Source organism: Pagrus pagrus (genome assembly GCF_965226575.1).
Source record: "Pagrus pagrus genome assembly, chromosome: 10".
Classification (NCBI taxonomy): Eukaryota; Metazoa; Chordata; class Actinopteri; order Spariformes; family Sparidae; genus Pagrus; species Pagrus pagrus.
The window spans coordinates 4,450,437-4,473,544 of NC_140194.1; the positions used below are offsets into that span (position 1 = coordinate 4,450,437).

At 45.3% G+C, this 23,108-nt stretch overlaps 1 protein-coding gene across 1 annotated transcript in view; it reads left to right on the forward strand.

Annotated features, from left to right (window-relative positions):
• The window catches only part of b4galnt4a (beta-1,4-N-acetyl-galactosaminyl transferase 4a), a 136,936-nt gene that overhangs the window by 27,331 nt on the left and 86,497 nt on the right, over positions 1-23,108 (forward strand). The window contains exon 2 of the mRNA XM_084363169.1: positions 16,499-16,611. Within this exon, the coding sequence (XP_084219295.1) occupies positions 16,499-16,611 (113 nt within the window). The remainder of the gene's footprint in view (positions 1-16,498; positions 16,612-23,108) is intronic.

The window sequence follows — 23,108 nt, forward strand, 5'->3', positions numbered from 1 at the left end:
GTTTCTGGTGTCAAGTGCTGCCACGGTCAGGGGTGGCGAGTAGGTGCTCCATTCATCCAGAGTAGTAAGCAGTTTGACAGTATCGGTCCACCATTAGGCCCCGTGATGGATGCTCCACGGCGCGGGAACAGATGCGCGGAGGCTGCCGAGGACGGGAAATGGGATTTGTTTGTAGGCATTCATTTGAGATTTACAGCAGGAATCCATTCATCCAAAGTGAGCGGTTTTTGTAACAAAATGTGTTTCACATTTCATTTATTACAGTTATTTGCAGTGAATGCAACAGAAGATTAAGCTCATATTCCAGGCGTGCAGACTGTACGAGCAAACCACAAGGAAAAGCATAGTATGAATTGAAAGCACCATATCAGTACATTTTTAATTTACATTTATACATTTTGTCCAACATCCAAATGTGATACTTAACGCTCTCCTTTGTCTGCGTCTTGCCCATGTTTGCATGCTTGTTTAACTGCGTCCGAGAGTATCATGGATTGTGTGTTTACATGCCCAGAGCGAGGACCCTGCAGTGTCTGCATGTGTGTTTGCGATCCTCCTCGGTTGTTTGCCCCCGTTTGCACGGATGAATACAAATTGGGCCGAGTTCCTTATGGCTAGAGATGCTGTAACGAGAACGATTTTTTAGCCCCTCCGTCTCTCCCAGTTTTCTCCAATCTCTTAAAGCAGACATTGCTGCGCTTCTGGCTGGCTTTTTGGTGTTACTCATGTCCCCCCGACGCAGCCCGGAGTAAATTCGGTTTTGGGTTATGAGTAATACTGTCACCCCCCTCTCCACTCTTGTCTTCTGACCCCGCCATACAGGCCCAAGTGCGAGCGCTGCTGGCCTATGTCCCGATCAGTGAGCATCATGTGTATTTTCTGCCACTCTGTATGCCTCACTGCTGCTTGTTTTGACCCTCAGTTCACCCTTAAGTAGTTTTGCTGTAGTTGGTGTTGCATCCCCTTCCATCTTAATCTCTTCTGTTTCTGTAAACCCTCTTTTTTTACTATAATCCCTCCCACATTTTTATTCTTCCGCCGAGAAATATCAATAAGAAGCAGAGGGAAATTAGCTCCGCTGCCCTCTTGCGTCGCTCAGCATGTCCTTTTACCTCTGTTACCTCCGCTCTCCCTCTCCCTACCTTTCCCTTTCTCCTCAGCTCCACCACTCTTCATCCCCTCCACTCATCCCCCAATCTCAAAAACCCACACCTTCAGCCTTGGCGGGCGAGGTGGACCGGGGTTTATCTCTGCTCTGGCAAACACTCATTCGCCAGCCGCTGTCCTCCTCTCCTCCGTCCGGTCCTTTTACCCATCATCTGCTGTCCTTCTCACCTCTCGGCGCTCTCCTCCTTTCTCCTCCTCTTTCCAATTTCCTCTGCTCAAATGAGATGTTGTGTACAGAGGAGAGTGTGTACATTCCTTATCGCCAGCTCCTGTCTGGGTATTAGGTGGGGGAAATGGGCCTGTAATGAAACAGAGAGTAGTGCTGTGCAAACACACACCCGCCAGGTTTGTAGGTATTTTTTTGCTGTGTGTGTGTGTGCGTGTGTGTGTACATTGTGGCGAGTTGCTGATTAAGGTCACCGTGTTTCTCATCTCATTACTTGGGTGACTGTGCTCTCTTCTCTCATCCTCCCTCAGCCTCCTCCGACTTCTTCTGTCTCTCACCATTTATCTCTGTTCATGCTTCCCACTGTCTGTCTCTCAGCCTCTCTCACTGTCGTCCAGCCCACCGCCACAGTTTCTCCCATTGTTCCTTTTCTCCATCGTTTGTATTTCCCAAGTTTAACTCTGCACACATTATTCTGAATAAAGATTGTACTCTCAAGTGTATACTGTGCCTGTGTGTGTGTGTGTGTGTGTGTGTGTGTGTGTGTAGCACGTCTGTCTTCCAGTCCCTGTCATTCTTCTCCACCTACACGCCACCACCCTCCACCGTGGTCCGTGTCCCTCTTTGCTCCACTGTTCCTGATGCAAACTAGATTGCGTTTAGCGACAACAGAGGACCGACACAAGCTCCGTCTGTGCGCAGCCTCCGGCTTCCCACACTGCCGTGTTGTCTGGTGTGACAATTGAACGTCTTCTGTCTTCGCAGATCTTGTTTCAGAGAGTGCACTTTCACCGAGCCCACACTGAGCAGAATGGGCTTTTGTCTTCGGCAGTGATGCTCTTCCTCTTTCTTTTCTGCGGCACTCTGCGACTGAATGGAGCTCTTTCGCATAACTCCCCTTTTGGCACGCACCGATGACTCTTCACGAGCCCGATTGATAAAGACAGATTGCTTAATTGGATAGCGTTTAGCTCTAAAGACAGCGTAATGCCAATTAGTGAACGATAGGGAGTCTTACTGCTACCCTGTGACTTCTACGCCGCTTGGCAGTGGAAGACTGTGATTGGATATGTGGCAAAGTTGTCTTGAATCCAAATCTGTACTTTTATAATTTGTTTTAAGTAGATATGGTTGATGTTAATGAAATAAACAATGTACCACTGATATTGCACAGTATTGCAATCATCAGTTGCAACTTACAGTAAACAATCGTCTGGTCATGATCAGAGGTCTTCAGGTAAAACTGTCTCCTGAGCTCAGATAAGATATCACATCTTAGGATTGCAGCATATATGCAAATATTTGTGCTCACAGCCCGATATGATTGTGTTGATACAGGGTATTGAGTAGCTCTAAGGAAGTGGGAGTTGTAAAACTAATAATACGGAGAAAAAAAAACTCTGAATCAGAGATGGAGAACAGTACATAGAGAAACACTACAGCGATGGAAAGAGAGAATGTAGAGATTCTCTCAGGTTAATAGAAGCTCACGACTCAGGGGACGTCTTGTATTAGCTCTACAGTAGTAGGTGTGTATGCAGACAACAGGATGGTTTCATGAGTGTTGCTAAGGTTAACAGATTCTCGGGTCAACGTGGCTGCCCATGGCGATGGTTCACACGTTACAGTAAACCCTCCTGCAGGGTAGATGATAGATGATGATAGTCCGCAGACTCTGGTTTACCATCAGGAGCGTGGAGGCTGGTTCGTATCTCTTGGTTGTTAGCTGTCCCTCCTTCACTTCAGCTTTAGGTTGAGTGTTTGCACAGTGTTTTGCAAATTTCTGTGCTCCTATCAAATATGCGTGGCATGGCTCAGTGGGTCGGGAATGGCTGGGTAGTGACGAGAGTTCAGATACGGGTCAGAACACTCTGCATATCAGTCACAGCTGAATAAAACTGTGGCAGCTCCTCTCCTCACCTCTAGTGAAATAAGATAATATAAAGGAGGCATTTCAGGTAAAGAGGTAATATAATATTATGAGGTCATACATGGGGGAAGCAGGGAACCCAAGTCAGACTTCATAAGGTTATGTTGGCCTCGTGTGTGCACGGACAAAACGCTTCACGGATCTGTTATTATTATAAAGATTCTGATTGTGAATTCATTGTTCACCATGACCAATTATTTGTTGTACATTTATTCCAAATCGTATATCCAAAACAACTCTCAGACTATCATCTGATGGCGGCTTTGCTTCTGGGGCAATGGCCAATGATTTGGGGTTTCTGGTGTAGCCAGCAGATATTCCTCTTTCTTTCGTTAGTCAATGTTTACAGTCCAGTTAGCAGCTTTAGACATGAGAGTAGAGTTGGAGTTTAGGGACGAATAGTTATTAACAGACACCAGAACTCTTCTTGTACCAAAATCTTGTTCTTTGCCTCTAGATTCTGCATCTGTGTATAAAGATTACTCTTAAAAAACCTCTGGAGCTCTTCACAAAATCCCTTTGATTCCCCTTTTTCCCAGTTTGATAAATAAACCCAAAGATGATTCAGGTTTTTCACCCATGTATACAAAAATAAGCCTAAAAAATAAGGGCTGAGTTAAAGTTGTACACGAGTAGCCTGCGCCATTTTGAGCGTTTATACCGACAGTGTGCGCTGGTGTGTGAGCACAACGTCAACGTCAAAGATGACGAATGCACAGCAGCCCAATCGAAACAGTTTCTGATTTTACAGCTGTTAGACAACATCTTGCCAGTTCATTCTTTGGCGCGTCTGCTTGTTTAGTAATGTTGCTAAGCATGGAGACACGGTGGTTTGAGATATTCTGACACCGCACTCAGACACGTTGTAATCTGTCTCTGCAAATCAGTGGAAACATGCATTGACTGAGGCCATGCCTGCGCTCAAACACTGAGCGGGCCGGACATCTGTTCAATTAAGCACATTAAAATGATTTTGTTTGCACCCTCCACTCACCCTAGTTGTGCCATCTCCCTCGACGATCTCTTAAAAATGGAAGCGGAGCTGTCAGATAGCTTTACCAATTGCTCACACGCCAACATGCCGCATTAGTTTTATTTATGTCCTTCCAGACTCGACTGTCTCATCGCGTTTGATGTACTTGATGTTTATAAATACACTTTAGTTTTTTGGGTTAGTGTTTTTGTTGTTTTACATTATAAAAACTGATGCGTAAGCGAGATGTGTCATTAGGTCTGCGGTGAAAAAGAGTTGACAAAGCAAGTAAGCAACTTACTGTAAGCCACAAACAGAATCCCAAATAGTGATGGCGCACACACGCATTTACATATTCATCGCTTCCAAGGAGCGTCTTAATGGAGGTTGTGTAACCCCACAGGGCGGTCGGTTGACTTTTAATGTAAATTAGCTTTAATTTTAATTCTTACTCGTAGCTGATATGAGAAACAGCTTTGCAACCGAGTGTCAACAAGAAGACGCGGGATCCAAAATACACCAGTCTGATTAAAAAAGTGTTTTTTAATGTTCCACGTCCGACTTTGAGTTGAGATTTTCCTTTAACCCCGTCAGTGTATATTGTAAACAGTCCATTGCTGCACAGACAGTTTCTGTCCGCAGATGACACATTGACACACTCACCACATGTTTAGGCTGACATTAGAAAAACATGCATGCGTGCATTGAGTTTGGCCTCAGTCTGTCGCACTCACTCCTGAGCCTTTCTGTCAAAGCTGAGCACGAACGTCCGCCTTCATTTCCAAACATTCATCAGATACGTCGATCAATGGGCTCCGTTGTTGCCTTCATATTTGCAGTGTGACCAGCCCCTGCTGTCACGGGAGGATACAAAAAGGAACATCCATGAATAATTTACACCGAGCAGGAATATGTAAACGGGTAAACAGACACAAGGAAACAAAATGCAAGCAATTGCAGCAGCTCGCATTGAATTAATTGCTCGGCCGAGTCCTGTGCTCTCTCTGCTGGAGCTCTCTTGTCCTTCGTGACTGATTCAGGGTCAGCAGACTCTGGGGATGTTTGTAGCAGGATAAGTGAGTGAAGGGATGGCGGAGGTGGGAGTAGAACTGCATTACAATTTCATGCATTTGTTTGCACAGGTTTTATGTAATCCTGTTTACTTGACTGAATAGTAGCACATATTGTTGAACAATTGAATTTGCATCTTGCACCTCAGAAAGCCTGTAATTGCAAAGTATTGCTGTAATTGGACTGTTCATTAAAGAAAAGCTGACTTGGCAGTTCCCCCTTTCCAGTGTGAGTAAGTAGATTCCTGTGTAATGAGGTTTTCTGTGCATTATTATTTTATTCCAGCACTGCGGTAGAAGGACCTGTAATTGAATTAATCCACTGGATTGTGTTGGCCGATGTCACAGGTGGCTCGTTGACGGTGTGCAGAGGTGACAAAATGTTGATAATGCCGTGCTATCAGCAGTAACCAGACGATGATGTGCTGTCAGGGTGGAGGGCAGAGGAGGGGGAGGGTGGGACGTGACAGAGTGGCCCCATTTGAGCTTGTCACCGGGTCCCAGGAGTGACGATGCCGACCCAAGAAGAGACCCAGCTGGCTCCCTCGTATAAGTTCCCATGATCATAAATAGCCAGGGCCGCAGTGCTGGGTGGAGGCGGTTTGTCATCAGGTCTGGCCCCAGCCGGGGCACCGGCTCCCCGACGAGAAGGGAATTTATCACTGTACAGTGATAAGACAAGGCTATTATTGTTGCTGTCCTCCTCCTTCTCCTCGTTGCATGTAACACATAACCTCTTCCTTTCCGTCTGAGTTTTCCACCGCTCTCTTGTTCCCCCTTCCTCTGTCCTCCTTTCCCTCCTCCCGTCTTCTTTTGTCTATTATTCTCATGTTGTAGCCCATCACCACCATCTTCGTTGCATTTCCCCCCCTCTGCTCCACCACCTTTTTCCTCCCCGTATCTCTCTTCTTTCTCGCAGCACAAAGGCGATGTTATCAGGGAAGTAATGACTCCTTGGGACAATGATAATCAGATACTCGGTAGAGGATAATGACCACGCCGGGGTTCTACAAGGAAGCAATATTTGGGTATTAATCGCTGCCGATGCATCACGTGGCTGCAGAGGGTAACTGAGAGGGAGAGAGCTGGTGTGTAGCTAGAGCAACTGGAGAATGAGGTGGTGAGAGGAGAGAGGAAAATGGAGAAGGTTGTTTGTGAGGGAGACAAAAAGGGAGCGCGGGATGGTAAACAGAGTAAGGTTATTCAGGGGTCAGTCCTGTCTCAAGTGTTCTGAGGTTTCTGAAATGCTATTCTTCTCTGCCTTTTGAGGAGGCACGGCTAAACTCTCCGTTTTTCTCCCCCTCTCGCTTCCCTTTTCTGACACCTCTGTTTCCGCTCCCACAAAGAAAAAGACACTTTGCTCTGTCGTTGGAAAAAAAAAAGTAATTCAGTCTCACATAACTTGGCGCCACGAGACTCGAAGCCTGGGACTCCACTCTCAAGTTTATCTGCTGTACTTTTCCTTGGATGCGGGCCTGGCGCAGGCTCCTCTCTCATTGTCTCCCAGCGCAGCAGCTCAGCTGTCAGGATCGCAGAAGATGGATGAATTATCACAGAGAGGTCTCCTCCAGCGTTCTCACCTCATTTAGATGCTCTGTTCGGCTCTGACTCCTTGCTAACATTGTGACAGCGCGCTAGCCGAGCACCAAGGCCCTTTCCGACTCCGTTTCTTTGTTTACAAATGTATGCTAATGAGCGCAAGGGCGCAGAAAGCATGCAACCCCTGCACGCTCACTCTAATTCCTTCCCCAGCGACACATCAGCTGTGACAGTTGTGATTCTGCAGCGGCTCAGAGTCGCCTCCTTATCTCCTCTGCTCTGATTGGAGCAGCTGCCTCTGGGTGTCACTGGCAACTGTTGGGATTGCCTATTGGTGTGTGTGTGTGTGTGTACATACATTATGTATCTCTGTATACTTGCTCACAGCGGCGTAATTAACACCCTGCTGAGAACGCTGGACACCTTTAGCCTTTATGTGACAGAGCCCGCTGATGCACATACAATGCACAGACACATTAAGGGCTTATTGAACAAGTATATGTTACTTCTAAACCATGTAAAGTAGTTGTGTGTGTGTGTGTGAGTGTGTGTGTGTGTGTCCATCCACTTTGGTCCGTGTCGTTCATCTCTCTGAGAGTGGCTGCTATAACTTCCTATTCCACCATCTCAGTCTCCGGCTCCCCGGCTTCATCCTGCCGCCTCTTTATAATGACATATCGTGTCGTTTGACGTGATGGAAATGTTTCCTCTTCTGCACTCTCGTCTCCATGGCAACCCCGAGTAGGGGCCGAAGCAGACCGTAAAGGCCTGCAGGCAGCCAGTGCGGTTCACAGGAGGCCTTGGGCACTAAGCAGCAGGAGGAGATGGGCAGAGGCAGACAGCCATTTAGAGGTGAGCAGGGCGAGTGTGCTGGCAGGTCGCGGAGGGATCACACTGTTTGGCTCTGCAGCCTATGGCCAAATACCAACAAGATGGGAGATAGACAGAAATATATCAGCTCTGTTTTTTCCTCTGTTTGTCCCGTATGACCCTGAGTTTCTTGCTAGCTGGCCCCTGAAAACATCCATCACATGCTCAGTTAATAAAAGAAAGATTTACCAGTGATGGAGTTAAACAATACATTTGTTTTGGATAATATCATGCACATTGCATGTCGTAGACTATTTTAGACAGGTTTAAGCCATCACCTTCAACGCCCAAGTCAGATATAAACCTTATTAAAGCCGAGATGGTCTAGAGATAAGCAGCAGACACCTCCTGACTGTCACAGCCTTTTTGATTGCGGATGTAATTTACTGACTAGTTAATGGCACCCTTCACATTCCCACACTATGGTAAGTAGCAATAAATATGCATAAACACCGGAGAAGGATCGCAGCAGACCTCACCCTGATCCTTGTTTTTGTCAACTCGAAAACACGTCTACTCTCAAATGAAACGCGTGTAATTGATTCTATTCTTTAGATGTACTTCAGAACAACAGCCTCCCAAGTATCAGTGTGTGTACGAGTGTGCTCGCAGCCTGACAATGCAGTAAGGTCATTTGGTTTTCTTTCAGGCTGTCTATTAATCTGTGAGTGTGCTGGGCCCCGGGGCTCTGATTTTATGTTTGTCTCCATCCGAGGCACTTTGTTTTTTTGTTGTTTGAATTTTCCTAAGTGGCGGCTTAAGTGAGCTATTAGAGGAGTGCAAAACATTACAGGAGCTTAGAGTAGAGGGTGGAAGAGAGAGGGAGAGAGAGAGCCGGACCTCTTTGCCCCTGACCCATATTACAGCACATTAAGCATCTCCGCAATCTCCCTTCTCTCTGTGGCCTACACACCCACAGGCCTACAAGCACACTTTCTCCCTGGCAGCCGGCTCATTCGCTCTGCTTCCTGTCTTTTGCTCCCATCAAGATCTCTCTACCTCTCTCTCTTTCTCCCCTCGCTCTTCTCTGTCACAGTCCCTTTGTCTCTATTTATCTCATCTCTAAAGCCTTGTTATGCCTCTTGTCTTAATGCACTCCTGCTCTCCTCAGAAGGCTTGCGTTGTTAGAGCTGAACTAAAGGCCAGGGAGTGCAGCACTCAGAGCCTGGGCCTATTCATCAGTTTCACAGCATCCCTCCACTCCGCTTCATTACGGACTGGCTAATGGCACAGATCAGTGCAGTTTATTTGCTATAATTAGGTTGCTCCACTGGCCAGCGCAGCCCCAGTGAGGCCTGCCACGCTTACGCCGCCCCCTCCATGCCACCCTCTGTAAATATATATACATATATATATATATATGTACGTACGTGCGTGCGTGTGCAATACTTGGCTGTTGGGCCAAGAAGTGTCATTAAGAAACTATACTGGCTCATCAGTTTTACATCCTCCATTGCCTTGCATCAGCCACGTTTTGTTACATCATGCTTGATTGCAGAGCAAAAAGCCATGAGGCTTGTAAAACTTTATAAGCTCCGCGAGTAAGTAGAGTTTATTGAAAATGCATTGCACGGAGCGGGGGGATAGGGACAGCGAGGGAATGAATGACTAAGTCAATCAATGACTGGCTGACTGAATAATGAGTGATCGAATGAGTGAACAGTGAGCCAGGAAATAGTAGACTCTTGTGGTTTCACCCCCTTCTCACATCCCCACTCAGCTTCTTCTTACGGTCTCGGTCAGCGTTCACGTCTCCCCCCTGACTTCCACTTTAATCTCCTCCTCCATTCCCCCCTCTTGCATTCTCCACCCGTGCACCCCGTCCCTCCTCTCGCTTAATCTCCCTGTCTTTCGCCCACTCTCGTGTTCTTAAAAGCTGCAGCCTCTTGTTTCGTCGTCCTATGCAATTTTAATCTCGTTCCCCAACAGAGGCAGAAGAGGTGAGAGGTGCATTTAACGTTCTCCCGCCAACGCTCAAGGGGAGCACGGCCTACGTCACCGGGGGATGGAGTCGCAGTGTACTCGCAGAGTGGAGATCAATAATTCACACACATTACGTTGTTGCCGTGTGCTCGTCGACCGTTTCTGTAACTCTTTTGTCTGCTCACCCTTCCGAACCTTAATTCTTTTGTTTCATCTCCATCTGCACACATTCAGTCAGTGGCTACTTGATTAGCTAAGCTTGCTCACTGAAGCAAAACAGCTCCAGCTCCACCGAACAGCAAATCAGTGTGACGCTGTGCCGACAAGGTCAAGAGGTTCATTCGCACTCTTTGCAACAGGCATGACGGATAAGCTAAGCAACTTTGATTGGTTGTTGCAGTGCCAGAGGTTGTTGTCCCAGCATCTCAGAAACAGCTGGCCTCCTGGGAATTTAGCGCTATAAAGAGAACGAAAAAACGTGCCGTCGGCTGCACTTAAGCAGGCAGAAACACCTTGGCGGTGAGGAAGGTCAGGGGCAGATGGCAAACAGGAAGGCCGCACGTACGCAGCAGCTCGGTACAACAGGGCATGTTTGAATTCAGTTCATCAAACCTGGAGGCAGCGAGAGAGGCGGAAGAACAGGCCGGGTCACACTTTTAGGAGAGGGGGAAAAAAAAGGGAGGTCACGTAATCATTAATCTTCAGTGATTTACTGCACCTCGTCAGACATCAGTCCCGCCTTGTGTCAAAGGAACAGGCTAGTGGTTTGTGTGTGGGAGTGTTTTCTCGCCTAAATGAGGCCCCGTGATACCACATGTTGATGATAAGCACCGCTTGGATTCATTTGAAGTCTGAAAAGGCAATGCTGCTGACCAGTAACGCTTTGTCTCATGGCTACTTCCAGCAAGGAGAGTGTCACAAGCAGGCTCTTTATATAATCGCAGAAATATTTACAGAAATGATGACTAGCAAGGACAGTCTGGGACTCAATCCAATAAAGCATCTTCGGGATGTGATTGACTAGAAGGTGAGTGTGAACCCATTGCAACCTTGTACCGTTGGCAGTGCAAGATGCTTTCCAGCACCTCAGAAATATATTTAAGTCCTGTGTCATCGTCAGTTGATCAAAACTCATGTATTACGCAACATTTTTCAGACATTTTATGCCTTTGTGAGGATCTCCTCCTCTTTTATATCATTTTATATAATTCAATATAATGTAGTTTAGGCTTGGTTAGATAAAACAAGCATCGTTTTGGGCTCTGTCTGTAGGATTTAGGGGCATCTCCTGGCAGAAACTGAATATAATATGTTTTAGTTAGAGTTTAACACCTGACACAAAGAATCATTGTGTGTTTGTTACCTCAGAACGAGTCTTTTATATCTAGAGAGGGAGCGGGGCCTCTTCCATGGGGTCCGCTGTGTTGCACCGCCACGTTTCTACAGTAGCCAAGAATGGACAAACCAAACGCTGGCTGTAGATAAGGCCTTTTGTTTTCTTTAACGGAGGTTGAGACAGAGAGTGGTAGGAAGGAATCCGTTGATTACTTTAATAATAAGTTGCAGCCTTAGAGATGTGAACCTTGAATTTAAACCTCAAGAACAAATAGGTCTGAATGTGTATCTGACTCATGAAGTAAATACTCGATGCATTTTTGCCTTCTTGCGCTTCTTTTTTTCATCCTCCATTAACGTCGAGCTTCGAGTGCGCTCGACTGCTCCTTTTCAAAGGAGACCACGTAGGAGCGGCTCTTGAGATAACACCGGCAAATGAATTGTGATAATCACCGTTGGCGTTATTCTGTTACCACTTTGAACTGATGTGTTTGACTGTGTGCTTATTTCCTCCTGTTTACCGTAGAGCCTGTGACATGGACCAGATCCCGAGGGCTCCCGAAAAGCTTTTGTCACATACATGTTCAAACTAAGCTCCTGCATGAAGTCAGGTTCATTCATCTCCGCTATAACGTTCGATTTTCTCCTCTTCTCTAGTCTCGGTGCCCTTCGTTTGCCGTTCGTTGTAGCTTCTGCTGCATTCACTTCTTTGATTCTGTGATTAGCATTCTGCTGTATCACCATGCTGTCTATCACTTAACATACAGCGCATCACCGCCTTGCAGTGAAACCCAGCGGTTGTTGTCAGTCTTGTTCAAAGATAAAACGAGACACAGAGATACAACAGCGCGCGCACATATGCGCATATAGCATGCACATGCGCGCAAACACACTGGGACACACGCGTGCATATAAATTGGCACACGTACAGCCGAGATGAGAGCTCTGACAGCTGCAGTTCGCCGAAAGCTAAGGAGTTTAGAATATCATTAGTTTTAAAAAGGGCAGCCAGGCAAGGTGAACTTATTACTCAAAAGTGGAGGAGACTGAGGAAAGTTTCCCCCAATCCTCGTCTCTATCTACACCTTATACCCACATCAACCTTGGATAAGAATCCTGTTTGTTGTGGTTTTTAATATAATGTGTCACAGACTTAATCTACAAAACTCCCCCAAAAAAACCAGTCACTGACTCCGTCTCCTGGAGGTCACAGAGGTTCCCTCTTCCTCCATCTTATCTGTGCAGGCTGCAGTGTTAGGACTGGGGGACGTAAACAGATTAGGCAGAAACATAAGAAAGGGAAGCTCCTCAGTGATTAGTATTCTGCCTGGTGTCCTGCTGGTGGCGGGAGCTCCTATAGTCGATTGGCTTCCATTAACCTGCCAGTCTGCTCTTCATTACTTCATTAGAGCTCTCGTAGAGGCTCGAGGAAGTGCCGTCACAGTCCAGGGACTGACTTCTGACTCGCCGCCGCCTCGCCCTCGTGTCTTGTCCGTAAAAGCTGCATTTCCACCAAGCAGTCCGCTTCAGTTCAGCTCAGTTTGTTAGACATTACAAAGGGTATTTTTGCGTTTTCATTATCAAACATTGTGGATGGTACCAAAAGAACCGCTCCATGCCGTGTTGTTTTTTTGTTGCCCTTCTGCTGAGGTACCTGATCAGATACTAAAGGGTGGGATTAAAACCCGGCGGGCCGCTGTTGTTAATCTGAACATCCAGAGTCGTCTGATCGTCTGTGCTCTGATGCAGGATTTCCCAAACTCCTGCTTTTTTCAGCAGTCTTTTGTCTTGCCGCCTGCAGCCTTTTCTCAAACAAACCTTGTTTCCTTCTTGTAATAAATAACCACATACCGAGAAGACAGCACAGTGCAGCACAATGCCTCTCTGTCACTGCCTCCTGTACTTTCGGGCCTTTTTAACTTTCAAGTCGGTGTCCGTGAGTCAGTGATAGCGGATGCTGGGTAAGAGGACCGCAGCGTTGGTTTGTATGGCTGATTCTCCACCACTGTGCCATCTGATTTCTTCATTAAACATCTACTTCCTGCCAGCAGGATACAATATTTATGACACATTGTCACTGCAGCGCCACAACTTTCTATCTGACGAGCTGCACGTAAGCAATTTGTTCACTCACACATGCATATTTAGTCACAGACAAACTTATCTTTTAAGAGTGCTGAGGGATACATTGGCAAAGAGTGTTTGAACATTTGTCCACAAATGTTCGAACACACGCGCACAAAACTAAAAGTGCTTTGCCGTTCTCATTATCTTCTCCTTTTGGGATTGTCGAAGCATTTATTAGAGGAATATATTGGCCGTAAATGTTCTTTTCACAGTTTTTTCGCATATTTATCAGTAAGAAGAGACTCTGCGAATGAGCCACTAATGATTTAAATGTTATATAAATAGCGGCGCAAAGTTATTTCCACGTCACACCTGACTTGATAAGGAAAATGTTTGCACAGCTCTGCGTAGGGTGCAGAGACGCATTCGGTACTTTAAGCGCTTTAAGAACGTCTCTGCAAAGAAGTTCAGTCAAAAATTATTCTCTTCAGACTTCAAAAGACAATGCTTGAGGGACTTGAAGAAGGGATGTTTTGAAAGTGAATTCTTTGTTGAAGTTTGACTCCTGAAGTTCAGGCTGATAGGTAATTCTCTCTTTGCCAAACACTAATGCTGTTAATCTTTGCTCTGTTTATTGAAGGTACTAAAGCAAGCTCGGGTGGATTTGACCATCTACGTTGCTTGAATGTTTCTGTTGCGTACAAAACACAAAGCGTTCCTGTCGTCTTATTGTGCGTTTGCGTATCAATAAGGTCATTAAGAGCACATTATGCAGTTTTGCCCTCGTTATTCAAAAGCATGAGGTATTTTTAACCTTGTTATTTTTTGCGGAGTGCATTATTTCTAGCTGATGGTTGAGTTTGGTTTGCAGTGCCGAACTTGTCGTGTCCTTGATTTGCGAGTACGACTGATGTGCGGTTTCTGTGCTCCGCGCGATCATTCATATTTAAGGTGATCACTTACGTAAATGAGGCGAGGCAAAAGGGGGAGTCTCACCTCGCTCCCCCGGTGCATTGCCTGCTCATAATGGCTTCAGATAAACAGTTAAGGGGAGATGTGCTGCCAGTTGACTCATGCAGTGACTCATGCAGTGTTTATTACTGAGAGGAAGAACAGAAATAAACTGCCAAAAGAAGCAACACATTCAAAAAAATGAATTTGCTGTGTATTTTTGAACTAGAGGTGATTTAAGGCGGTTTCTTTTATTATAATTACAGTATTGTTGTTTATCATCGTCTGGGTATTATGACATTTAGCTGCATGTGCTATTAATGAAATATAAATATTGAGGCATCCTGAACGCTCGACTAAAACAACACGTGCCGCTACTAAAATCTGCATTTAGAAGTTTCACAAAAGAGGTGTTAGTTACATAGTTAAGATGAAAACTTGGAAGTTGAAGTGTCCTATTTTTGGCTCAACAATGGCAGGAAAGTGAGGCTTGAAGTGAGACGAAGTCGAGCACGGCTACTCTTTGGTGTTTGCTCTTTGATCTGACGGAGCTTTGAAAGACCCCTGAGGATGTACTTAGACCGTCCATGTCGAGTCGGACCGCCGACGGACAGTTTTCACAGCTCGGTTCCTGTTGCTCACGTGGCCTCGCCGGACATGGGAAAAAAAAAACGCTTCCTCGACTTTCATCAGCTTGTATTATGTCGCTTTTTTTGGGGGGGTGGGGGGGGGGGTGACCTTTACAGAGTGCACCAGGAGTCAGAAAACATACGACACAACCAGACAGAAAGATGGGATGCAGTTTTTGAAGGCAGCGCTCGGTGAACATGGCCAATTTTCTCCTCGATTTCATCCATTCAGCGAGAGGAGATGATTTTTCAGATCAAAACAGATTCTTATTACACTTGCCTGAAATCAGTAAAATTGCAAAGGGACCGGAGGGAGACAGGCGAGATGATATCCAAACAGATGAGGAAAACAAATCATAATGTCTGCTGGAGACTTTCATGATGCAGAACAAGTTGCAGAAAACTTTCACTTACGCAATGTTTTATTTCTCATTTCGTGTGTTTCCAACTTTGATTGTTTTTTTAGTTGTTTTTCTTCTACTTTCTTATTTCTGTCTCATACATGAATGGACTACACCTATCAGTCTGTCCTTTCCTCCTCTCCTCCATGCAACCTCCCCAAACCCTCGTCCCTTTCCAATTCAGCCCACTCAGACTCATTGTTAAGGGGACATATTGGAAAACCATTAGCTCTCATTATGCTTTATAGCCGCCCGTTCTCCCCATTCTGTCTTTTAATCACAATCCATCCCCCTTGTGTACGTCTGTGTGGTGGTGTGTGCACGCCCTTCTCTGTGTGGCTGCATGCAATGTGCGTGCACTCCAGCCACCCCTGCTCAGCAGACAGTAATGAACCACTTTCGCCGTAATGCATCTGGGACACCGCAATCCCTCCCCCCCCCCGCCTCTCTCCCCTCCTCCTGCTTTTTATGGGGGAGTCAATGGCACGGGCGCCACCTTTTATGGCGGCCCATCCCAGCTCCAGCAGTGTTGTGCATTCGTGAGCCATGTCAGCCGAATGGGATCGAATCCAGCGCAATACAAATAAAAAGAGATGAAAAGAGTATGGATTCCCTTTTTATATGAACTCCTCGCAGCCCTTATAGGAAACCTTATGAGTATCCATTTGCTACTTGTAACTCCAAATAACCAGACTCTCATAAAGCGCTGAATATCCTGTTACTGCTCCGTATTGAATTGTACTCCGGTTTGATCGTCTGTGACAGTGTGTGTGTGTGTGTGTGTGTGTGTGTCTGTATGTACGTGTGTTTTGCTGGCAGTGCAGAGAGGCAGCAATTTTGACCATATGCTCTCTGACGGACACACAAAAACACACACTGGCGCGCACACACACACACACACGTACAAACTAGTAATGAGTGGATTTAAATTCCGGTTGTTCTCTCCCGGCCAAGGCTACTGTCATCATCGCGCAGCAAAACTCCCATAATCCATCTGTGGCATGACAGCATCCTATCAGCTCCACTTCGCAGCAAAGAGAAGCTATTCTTTATGTCCCTCCAATTCTCGATCTCTTCTCTTTTTTTTTTTTTTCTACATTTCCCCTCCGGTTTTTATTCTTCTCTCTTGTCTCTCTTTGCTTTTCCAATTACATTTTTCCTCCCCCACTTAATCTCCTTCTTTTTCCCGGAAACTTTTATCCGGGGTTTGATTACAGCAGCGAGGCTCAGCAGGAGGAGAGAATGAGTGATAGCTTGAAATTATTGTTGACCACGACGATGATGGTAATGAAGATATTCATAATTGCAATTACTCTATCAATGATGGTGATGATAATGATAGGGATCGGAATGACAATGATGCCATTAATGACGATGATTAAAAATGGAGGATGAGGATGATGATGACAGCGACAATACACGGTGATAAAATGTTGCTCACTGGCTTTTTCTGTCCATGTTTTTCACCTTGGCCCAGATGGAGAGAGACAGACGGAGGGGACGGACGCCAGCCGTAAGAGGGACACTCGCTCCTCAGCCGGCCACCACAAGAGCGAGGACACCAGCGACAGCAGGGAGGACGACGCTGCAGTGAGTCTTTCTTGTGTTTGTGTTTTTTTTTTTTTTTGTCTGTCTGGACCAAATATTAATGAGCCGTCACAACCTAAACGCACACACCCACATCCTTGTGACTAAGCAACAATGAGGTTTATTGCTTGTGTGTGTGTGTGTGTGTGGAGGAGCTCGTCATCTCATTAGCGCTCCATTCTGCCAGCGAGTGCCCCAGAAGACAGCTCCATCTCTCTCTGTAATACAAAAGATATAATGGATGACGCAGGTTAAGGTGTGTATGAAACTGGTGATTTAAGAATCTGTGATCAGATTTTACTGTTAAACAAACTTTTCCCCTTCACTCATTCAGCACAGCTCGGCCTTCGTGACCCCACCCATCGCACTGAATCTTGATAATGTTCCTAGCTCTCCGAGAGGCCACAACTCAGAGTATACTGTGATTACATCATGCAGTCTTACCTCCTCCTCCTCAAGCATTTGTTCTTGTGATAGTTTGCATGCTGAGAGATGTGAAATCAGACATCCAACAGCAGTAAACAGAGACAGATTGGACCACTGCCAGAGATCATTAGCACCTGGTTGGTGAAGCAGTAAACCACTGAGACAGTCTGACACTGTGACTCTTATTTCCCCTGACACTTTTTGTGTTTTTTAGGATTTTGGGGTTAACTGCAGCAATTTTGGACCTGCAGGTAATTTCCAATTACTGCAGGACCTGCGGCGCACATTAGCCCCGGCTGTGTGTTGAAACGACAAAACTCCTGTTGGTTTTAACGAGCTGTCCAAATGAGGACTATTATCAAACATTCCTCAAAAAAAAAAGAACAGAATCTAAAACATGAATGGCCTTAAACACTATCATTACTTTGACGACCCGGTTCTGAATGTTCCACATGTTTGCGGTCTGATATGAATGTCTGCTGAAATGGATTACAGGGTTAAAGGGAAATTGCTGGTTTTCAGTCATTACAATATGGGTAGTTAAGGCAAATGAGGTGTACCTACCTCCAGGTGTCCTGCACCCAGAGCTCCCTCGCTCATTTGCTCATGATTTGTTCATCAGCACTCGTGGTTTGAGGGGCTGATAAACTAGCTGCAGATGCTTCAGCATTTTGTTGTAAACTGTAAAATGAGGCAGTGCTGAGTGTTCAGAGACATGCAGTAACTTTCTGAATGTCATGGTTTGAGTTTTTGGTTGAATTATTCCCTGTTTTAGTTTGTAATTCTTTGTAATGTGTCTTTTTTTTCCCCGTTCACCCGTGTTTCATTTGTTAACGAGTCTCTGACTAGTTCAGCCAGTGCTTTTCTCTCTTCCTCGTTGCCAGTTCATGTGTTGTGTTTCCCCGCATCAGTCCTGCGTCTCCTGTGTATCTTGTGTTTCTCGTGTTCCTGCCTGTGTTCTCAGTGTTTCTTTTATTTCGCACCTTTTCTGTTTTATGTATTTTTTGTACTTCTTAATTCCTGGATTCATCCCTGCCTGCTTCCTGTTACTGACAGTTTTTGTCGTCTTCCTTTTGTATTTGCATTTTGTACTTTGTGACGTCTTATAGACTTCAGCTTTGCTTAAAGCTCACCATTTGTTCTTTACCCTGCCTGCCTCCTGAGCATCTTGCATTGGATATTCATTATTTTTGCTACAAGTAACAGTGAACAGGAAGTGGCAGCCATATTTTTTTCTATCGTGTACAAATGAGGCTGAAAAAACTGAAACGAGCCAAGACTTTATTCATGCTTAGCCTTTTTCTCCCCTAAAATATCCTCAGAAACAAGCTCTCGTGCACTGTTTGGCTGTAATATGAGATCATTTGTTACTAGCCACCATGTTGTTTCCTGTTTCAATACGAGTGAGCCTGAACCAAGCACCGCCCACCCATCCGTGGGGGTGTTTATTGGCTTGGTGCAGTGCATTCTGGTTGTTGTAGGCTTTCTACCTTATGAGCAAAAAGGAATACCACAGCCCTTTTTTTCTCTGGTTTCTCTGGTCATGTAGCACCATTTTTTTTTCTGTGGGGTCGACAGACTTCGATCCCAAAATGAGATTGAAAAACCACTAAAATAAAATCTCTGTGTCTCTCTGGGATGTGTCAGACTTTCACCTCTCTTTTCTTTACACAAATCGTATCTGGCTGCTTTCTGTCGACTGTGGTAAAGTAGAAAGACTCTTTTAGTTCTGTCAATATTCAACACTCATCTTTTGGCCTTGAAGCAGGTAATTTATTATTAGTCGGCCCCTTCTTCAACCTCAGTCGAACAGGTTTCCACGCCAGCACTTGCCACTCACGTTGACAGGCCGTCTACCTTGAAATGATATCTTGCCGGAGGCTCAGGTATCCGTAAAACTAGCTGAGTAACAGAGGAATCAGGTCGAGAAAGGCGGACGATCTGCTGTAATTAAACGTTCGCTGCGTATGTGGCTGTGTCGACTGTTTGATGTCAGATTCATTAACCGAGCCAGGGATGTAGACACATACCGATTAATGAGATGTATCAGATTTAGTTATTGGTATTTTTGATAATAAAAAGCTTTTACCTCTCTGCCTGCTAGAGAGGATCATTACACCGAGCTGTGAAGGAAGTCCCAGAGAAGCTGCTGTATGTGGAAGGAATTCAAATGGATTTGGAGACAGCACAGCTTATTCTCAAAAATTAACTGCTTACATTCTGGTCAGTTTTCTGCTCCCGGTGAGATATAACACCTAATTAAGAAGCAATGTTAAACATGTAACTGCAGGTGATATGTCAGACGTATGTAAATGTGTCTGATGTATTTATCTTTGACAGGGTTGACAGGCAGCATAGCATCACTTTCCTAAATACAAACACGTACAACATACAGTTTCCGTTTGCCACACACACAAGCTGCAGCAGTTTAAGACCCAAACGCAGTCAAAGTTTAAAACCCAAATTGTTACGATAACGCTGTGTGGCTGTTGACTAGCCGAGGGTACCATCCCAGCAGAAGAAGAAGAAGAAGAAGTAGAAGACGATATATCTTATTCCATAAAATGCAGTCGTCTTCAAAATCGATTCAAGTGAAGGCTTTGGGAAATGTGCTTGAAGAGATAAGAGTCATGAAGGGAAGCCGGCAGGGTTTTTTCTTTCTGAACGGCCCTCCTCTAAACTCTAAACCTGCCTGATAGCGTTAGAGCTCCTCTTCTGTAACAGTCAAATGGAAAAAAAAAAAAAAAGCGGCTCTCGGGGTGAGTCGGTCGGTCTCGTGCACCGGAGCTCAAATATTCTGCTGCGCTGTAAGCTTTCTGCTGAAGTCGCTAAAACGTGTCAGTAAGTTTACGGCACGGTCTTTATGAATTTTAATAGCGTCTCTTTGTCATTTGTTCCCTAAACGACGGGTGATGGATTTGCTTTGCGTGGAATAATGATCACTTAGATGAAGCGTGTTCATACTTAGACGGTAAACACGCTCTAAATCATCACAGTTACACTATAGGAGATGGGATCGGCCTGCTGCGGGAGGTGCTTAGTTGGATTTACGATCAGTCGAATATAAGACTGAGCTCCGTTTCTGGTTATCTACTGTATAACACTGCTTTATTTGTGTGTGTGGGTGCATGTCAGCACAGCTCACCCTGAAGACTTTTTTCTACTCAGCTCTATAACAGCGTTCCTCTACATCTATAATTTATGCCCATTTACCAGCTTCTTGTTCTAGCGATGCTTGACCTCTAAGTGTGTGCGATGCTATGAGCGTGTGCGCTCGGCATGCTGCGTTTCACATCTCTCAACACTTTGGCGCTCGTTCGGCGGGAAGAAAGAAAAAAAACCCAAAGCAACATAATTGACGGCCTCGGTCGATGTGACGCCGGTCTGCTCCCTCACTTTCGAAAATGTCAGTGCCAAAGGTCAGAGCTGTAGTCCGTGTTTTCAGGCCAGATAGCCAAAGACGAGTTCAACGCCAGACGTGCATGAGTGTGTCGAACAGAGAGACAGACAGACGCACACACAAGGATGACTTAGTGTGCTTAATGTGCTGTAATATGGGTCAGGGGGACAGAGGTCCCTTCTCCCATGTTTGCCTCCTCTGTTAAGCCGCTCTAGAGTTTTGTGCTGCACTAATAGCTCACTAAAGCTGCCATTTCAGAAATTTCAGACAATGAAACTAAAATGGCATGGATGAAAACAAACAGAGAAAGCCCCCAAGGCTGTGTGCACTCAAAATTAATAGACAGCCTGAAAGAAAATGGAATGACCTTATTGCAATTGAGCAGCACAAAACACTCAGTCGGGGTCTTCCAGCAGGGAGATACAAGGACAGTCTCACACACACACACACACACACACACACACACACACACACACACACACACACACACACACACACACACACACACACACACAGATAGGGGAGGATATTTTTGCTTAAATTGATGAGACTTTTATGAGCCGTAAAAATCATATTAAGTCTCTAAACGACATCTCTCTGTTTCTCTGCCTCTTCTTTAAAAGTGCAAGTGATAGAAAGAGCAAAGTTGCATTCTTGGGAGGAGTACAGGCTAAAAAAAGATGCTGCTTACTGATAAGGAACCCCAGTAAGTGCATCTTGAGCCTTTCTTGTTTGTTGTCAGATGGATGGAGAAAGTAAGGAGTTGTTAATCTGAGCTCATGAGAGGGAAGCAGAAAAGGCAAAGGAGAGGACAGACAAAAGGAAGGACACGGGTTGACAGCAGGAAACAAGAGAAAATCAGAAGTAAAGAGAGGTGAGAAGTTGAGGAGCGGGATCTTCTGCGGCGGAAGTAATTACGTTCCTCTCCGCCCGCTGTGAAAGGCTGCGACTGAAAAGCAAATGTTTGCCTCTGCACCTTTTCTTTCTTCGCCTGCAAATCACTAAAATTGCAGCTTAAATAGTTGACAGAGTGTGTCAGGGTTGGCAATTACAGGAGCCGACCGACTTTGGCTGTTTTATTTTTTTATTTTTTTGCTGAAAGACATGGAATATCGCTCTGGCCACCTGCTTTTTAACATGAAACCTGCAATAGATTTACGCTGTCAGAGTGTGAGCGTGTAGCTGTGTAGCTGTGTAGCTGTGTGCTCCAGGTGGTAACCACTTTGTCTGACAGTCTAACACCGCGGTTATATAAAGCAAAGTTTGTTTTTGCCCTTGTGCCATTTGGTGCATACATATTACCATATATGTGGGCTTGTATAGGTGTGTGTATGTGTGTGTGTGTGCGGGTTGTTAATATGGATGAGATGTGGATACTGTGCTCTGCGCCCTGCTTCTCCTTACAGTGGCAGATTGCTTTCGCGGGGCCGCCCCTTCATCTCACGCACCTGATAAGAGGGGGAAGACTGATGAAGGCAGAGGAGGGCGGGTTGGGCCTTCACAGTATACAAAAAAGGGCCGGAGGACAAAAAGAAATGGAAGAGAGGAGCAGAGTTTGATGAAGGAGGGAATAATTAACATTGATTGAAAGATAAGTGAAGAAACAAACGTGTCAGAAAGTGATTTGCCCGTCAGTCACTGATGTTTGATAGATATTATAGTCTGTCAGAGAGAATAATACTGAGAATATTGAGGATGCACATGCATGTCATGTAGGGGTGGACCAATAGCCTGAAAGTAATATATTGCAATGTATTTAAGGCCAGAATGAGTCATTTTAATAACTTGATTTCAAGTCAGATTTATACAACCAACATTCAGAGTCAGATCTAATAACTCTGTAAACAGACCAGCCGATCAATACCAAACTTCAAACTCATTTTAACTGTGTTGGATAAAATGTGTACCCAGCAGCTGTTTCACTGGCGGCCGCCTGCTCTCCTCTGCCTGTTTGTTCCTCCAGCATCGTCACCTGACCGTGACTGATCCGATGATTTCAGATGGTGATCAATCTCGAAGGCATCCACTGTCTGATGTTCAAGCAAATAATAGAGATTGCAATATTTAATGTCCTCTTATTTCTGTTTCCATACTTCCAACAGAGCGTTGTAGCCAACCAGATGGCTCTGCCAATTGAATGAATTACCTCACAAGGCTTTTCCTCGGGTTGACCTGTTGTAAATAATGCAGCACGGCTGATGTGTAGCTTGTGCCATAAAATAACTCTTAAATGCAAATGGGCAAAAGGAGAAATTCAAAGGCTCTTTTTTTGCCAGATCGCCCACCCATAATGTTTGCCATCCTTCGCTTTTTCTCCTTTTTCTTCTTGTTGAAGTTGAGTCCTCATCAGTAACGTTAGATTCACGTTCTACCACGCGTGTTGTACACTGTCACGCTGTAAATGCATCAAAACGTCACAATACTATTTTGCTTGGACAAATGTGATCAACGCTCGCACACTATGGGTGTGCCATATCAAACTGTTTGCGATGATACCATGATATTAATGATATTGCAAGGTTTTGATGTATTGACTTCAACACACATGGCTGAGAGCATAAGCAGCTTTGGGTCTGCTTTCAGAGAGTTTCACGGATTGAAGGGATTGACTTCGTCAGTTTGGATTTTGGTAACAATAACCGCTAAGAGCCGAGGTGCTGCCTCAAAACACACA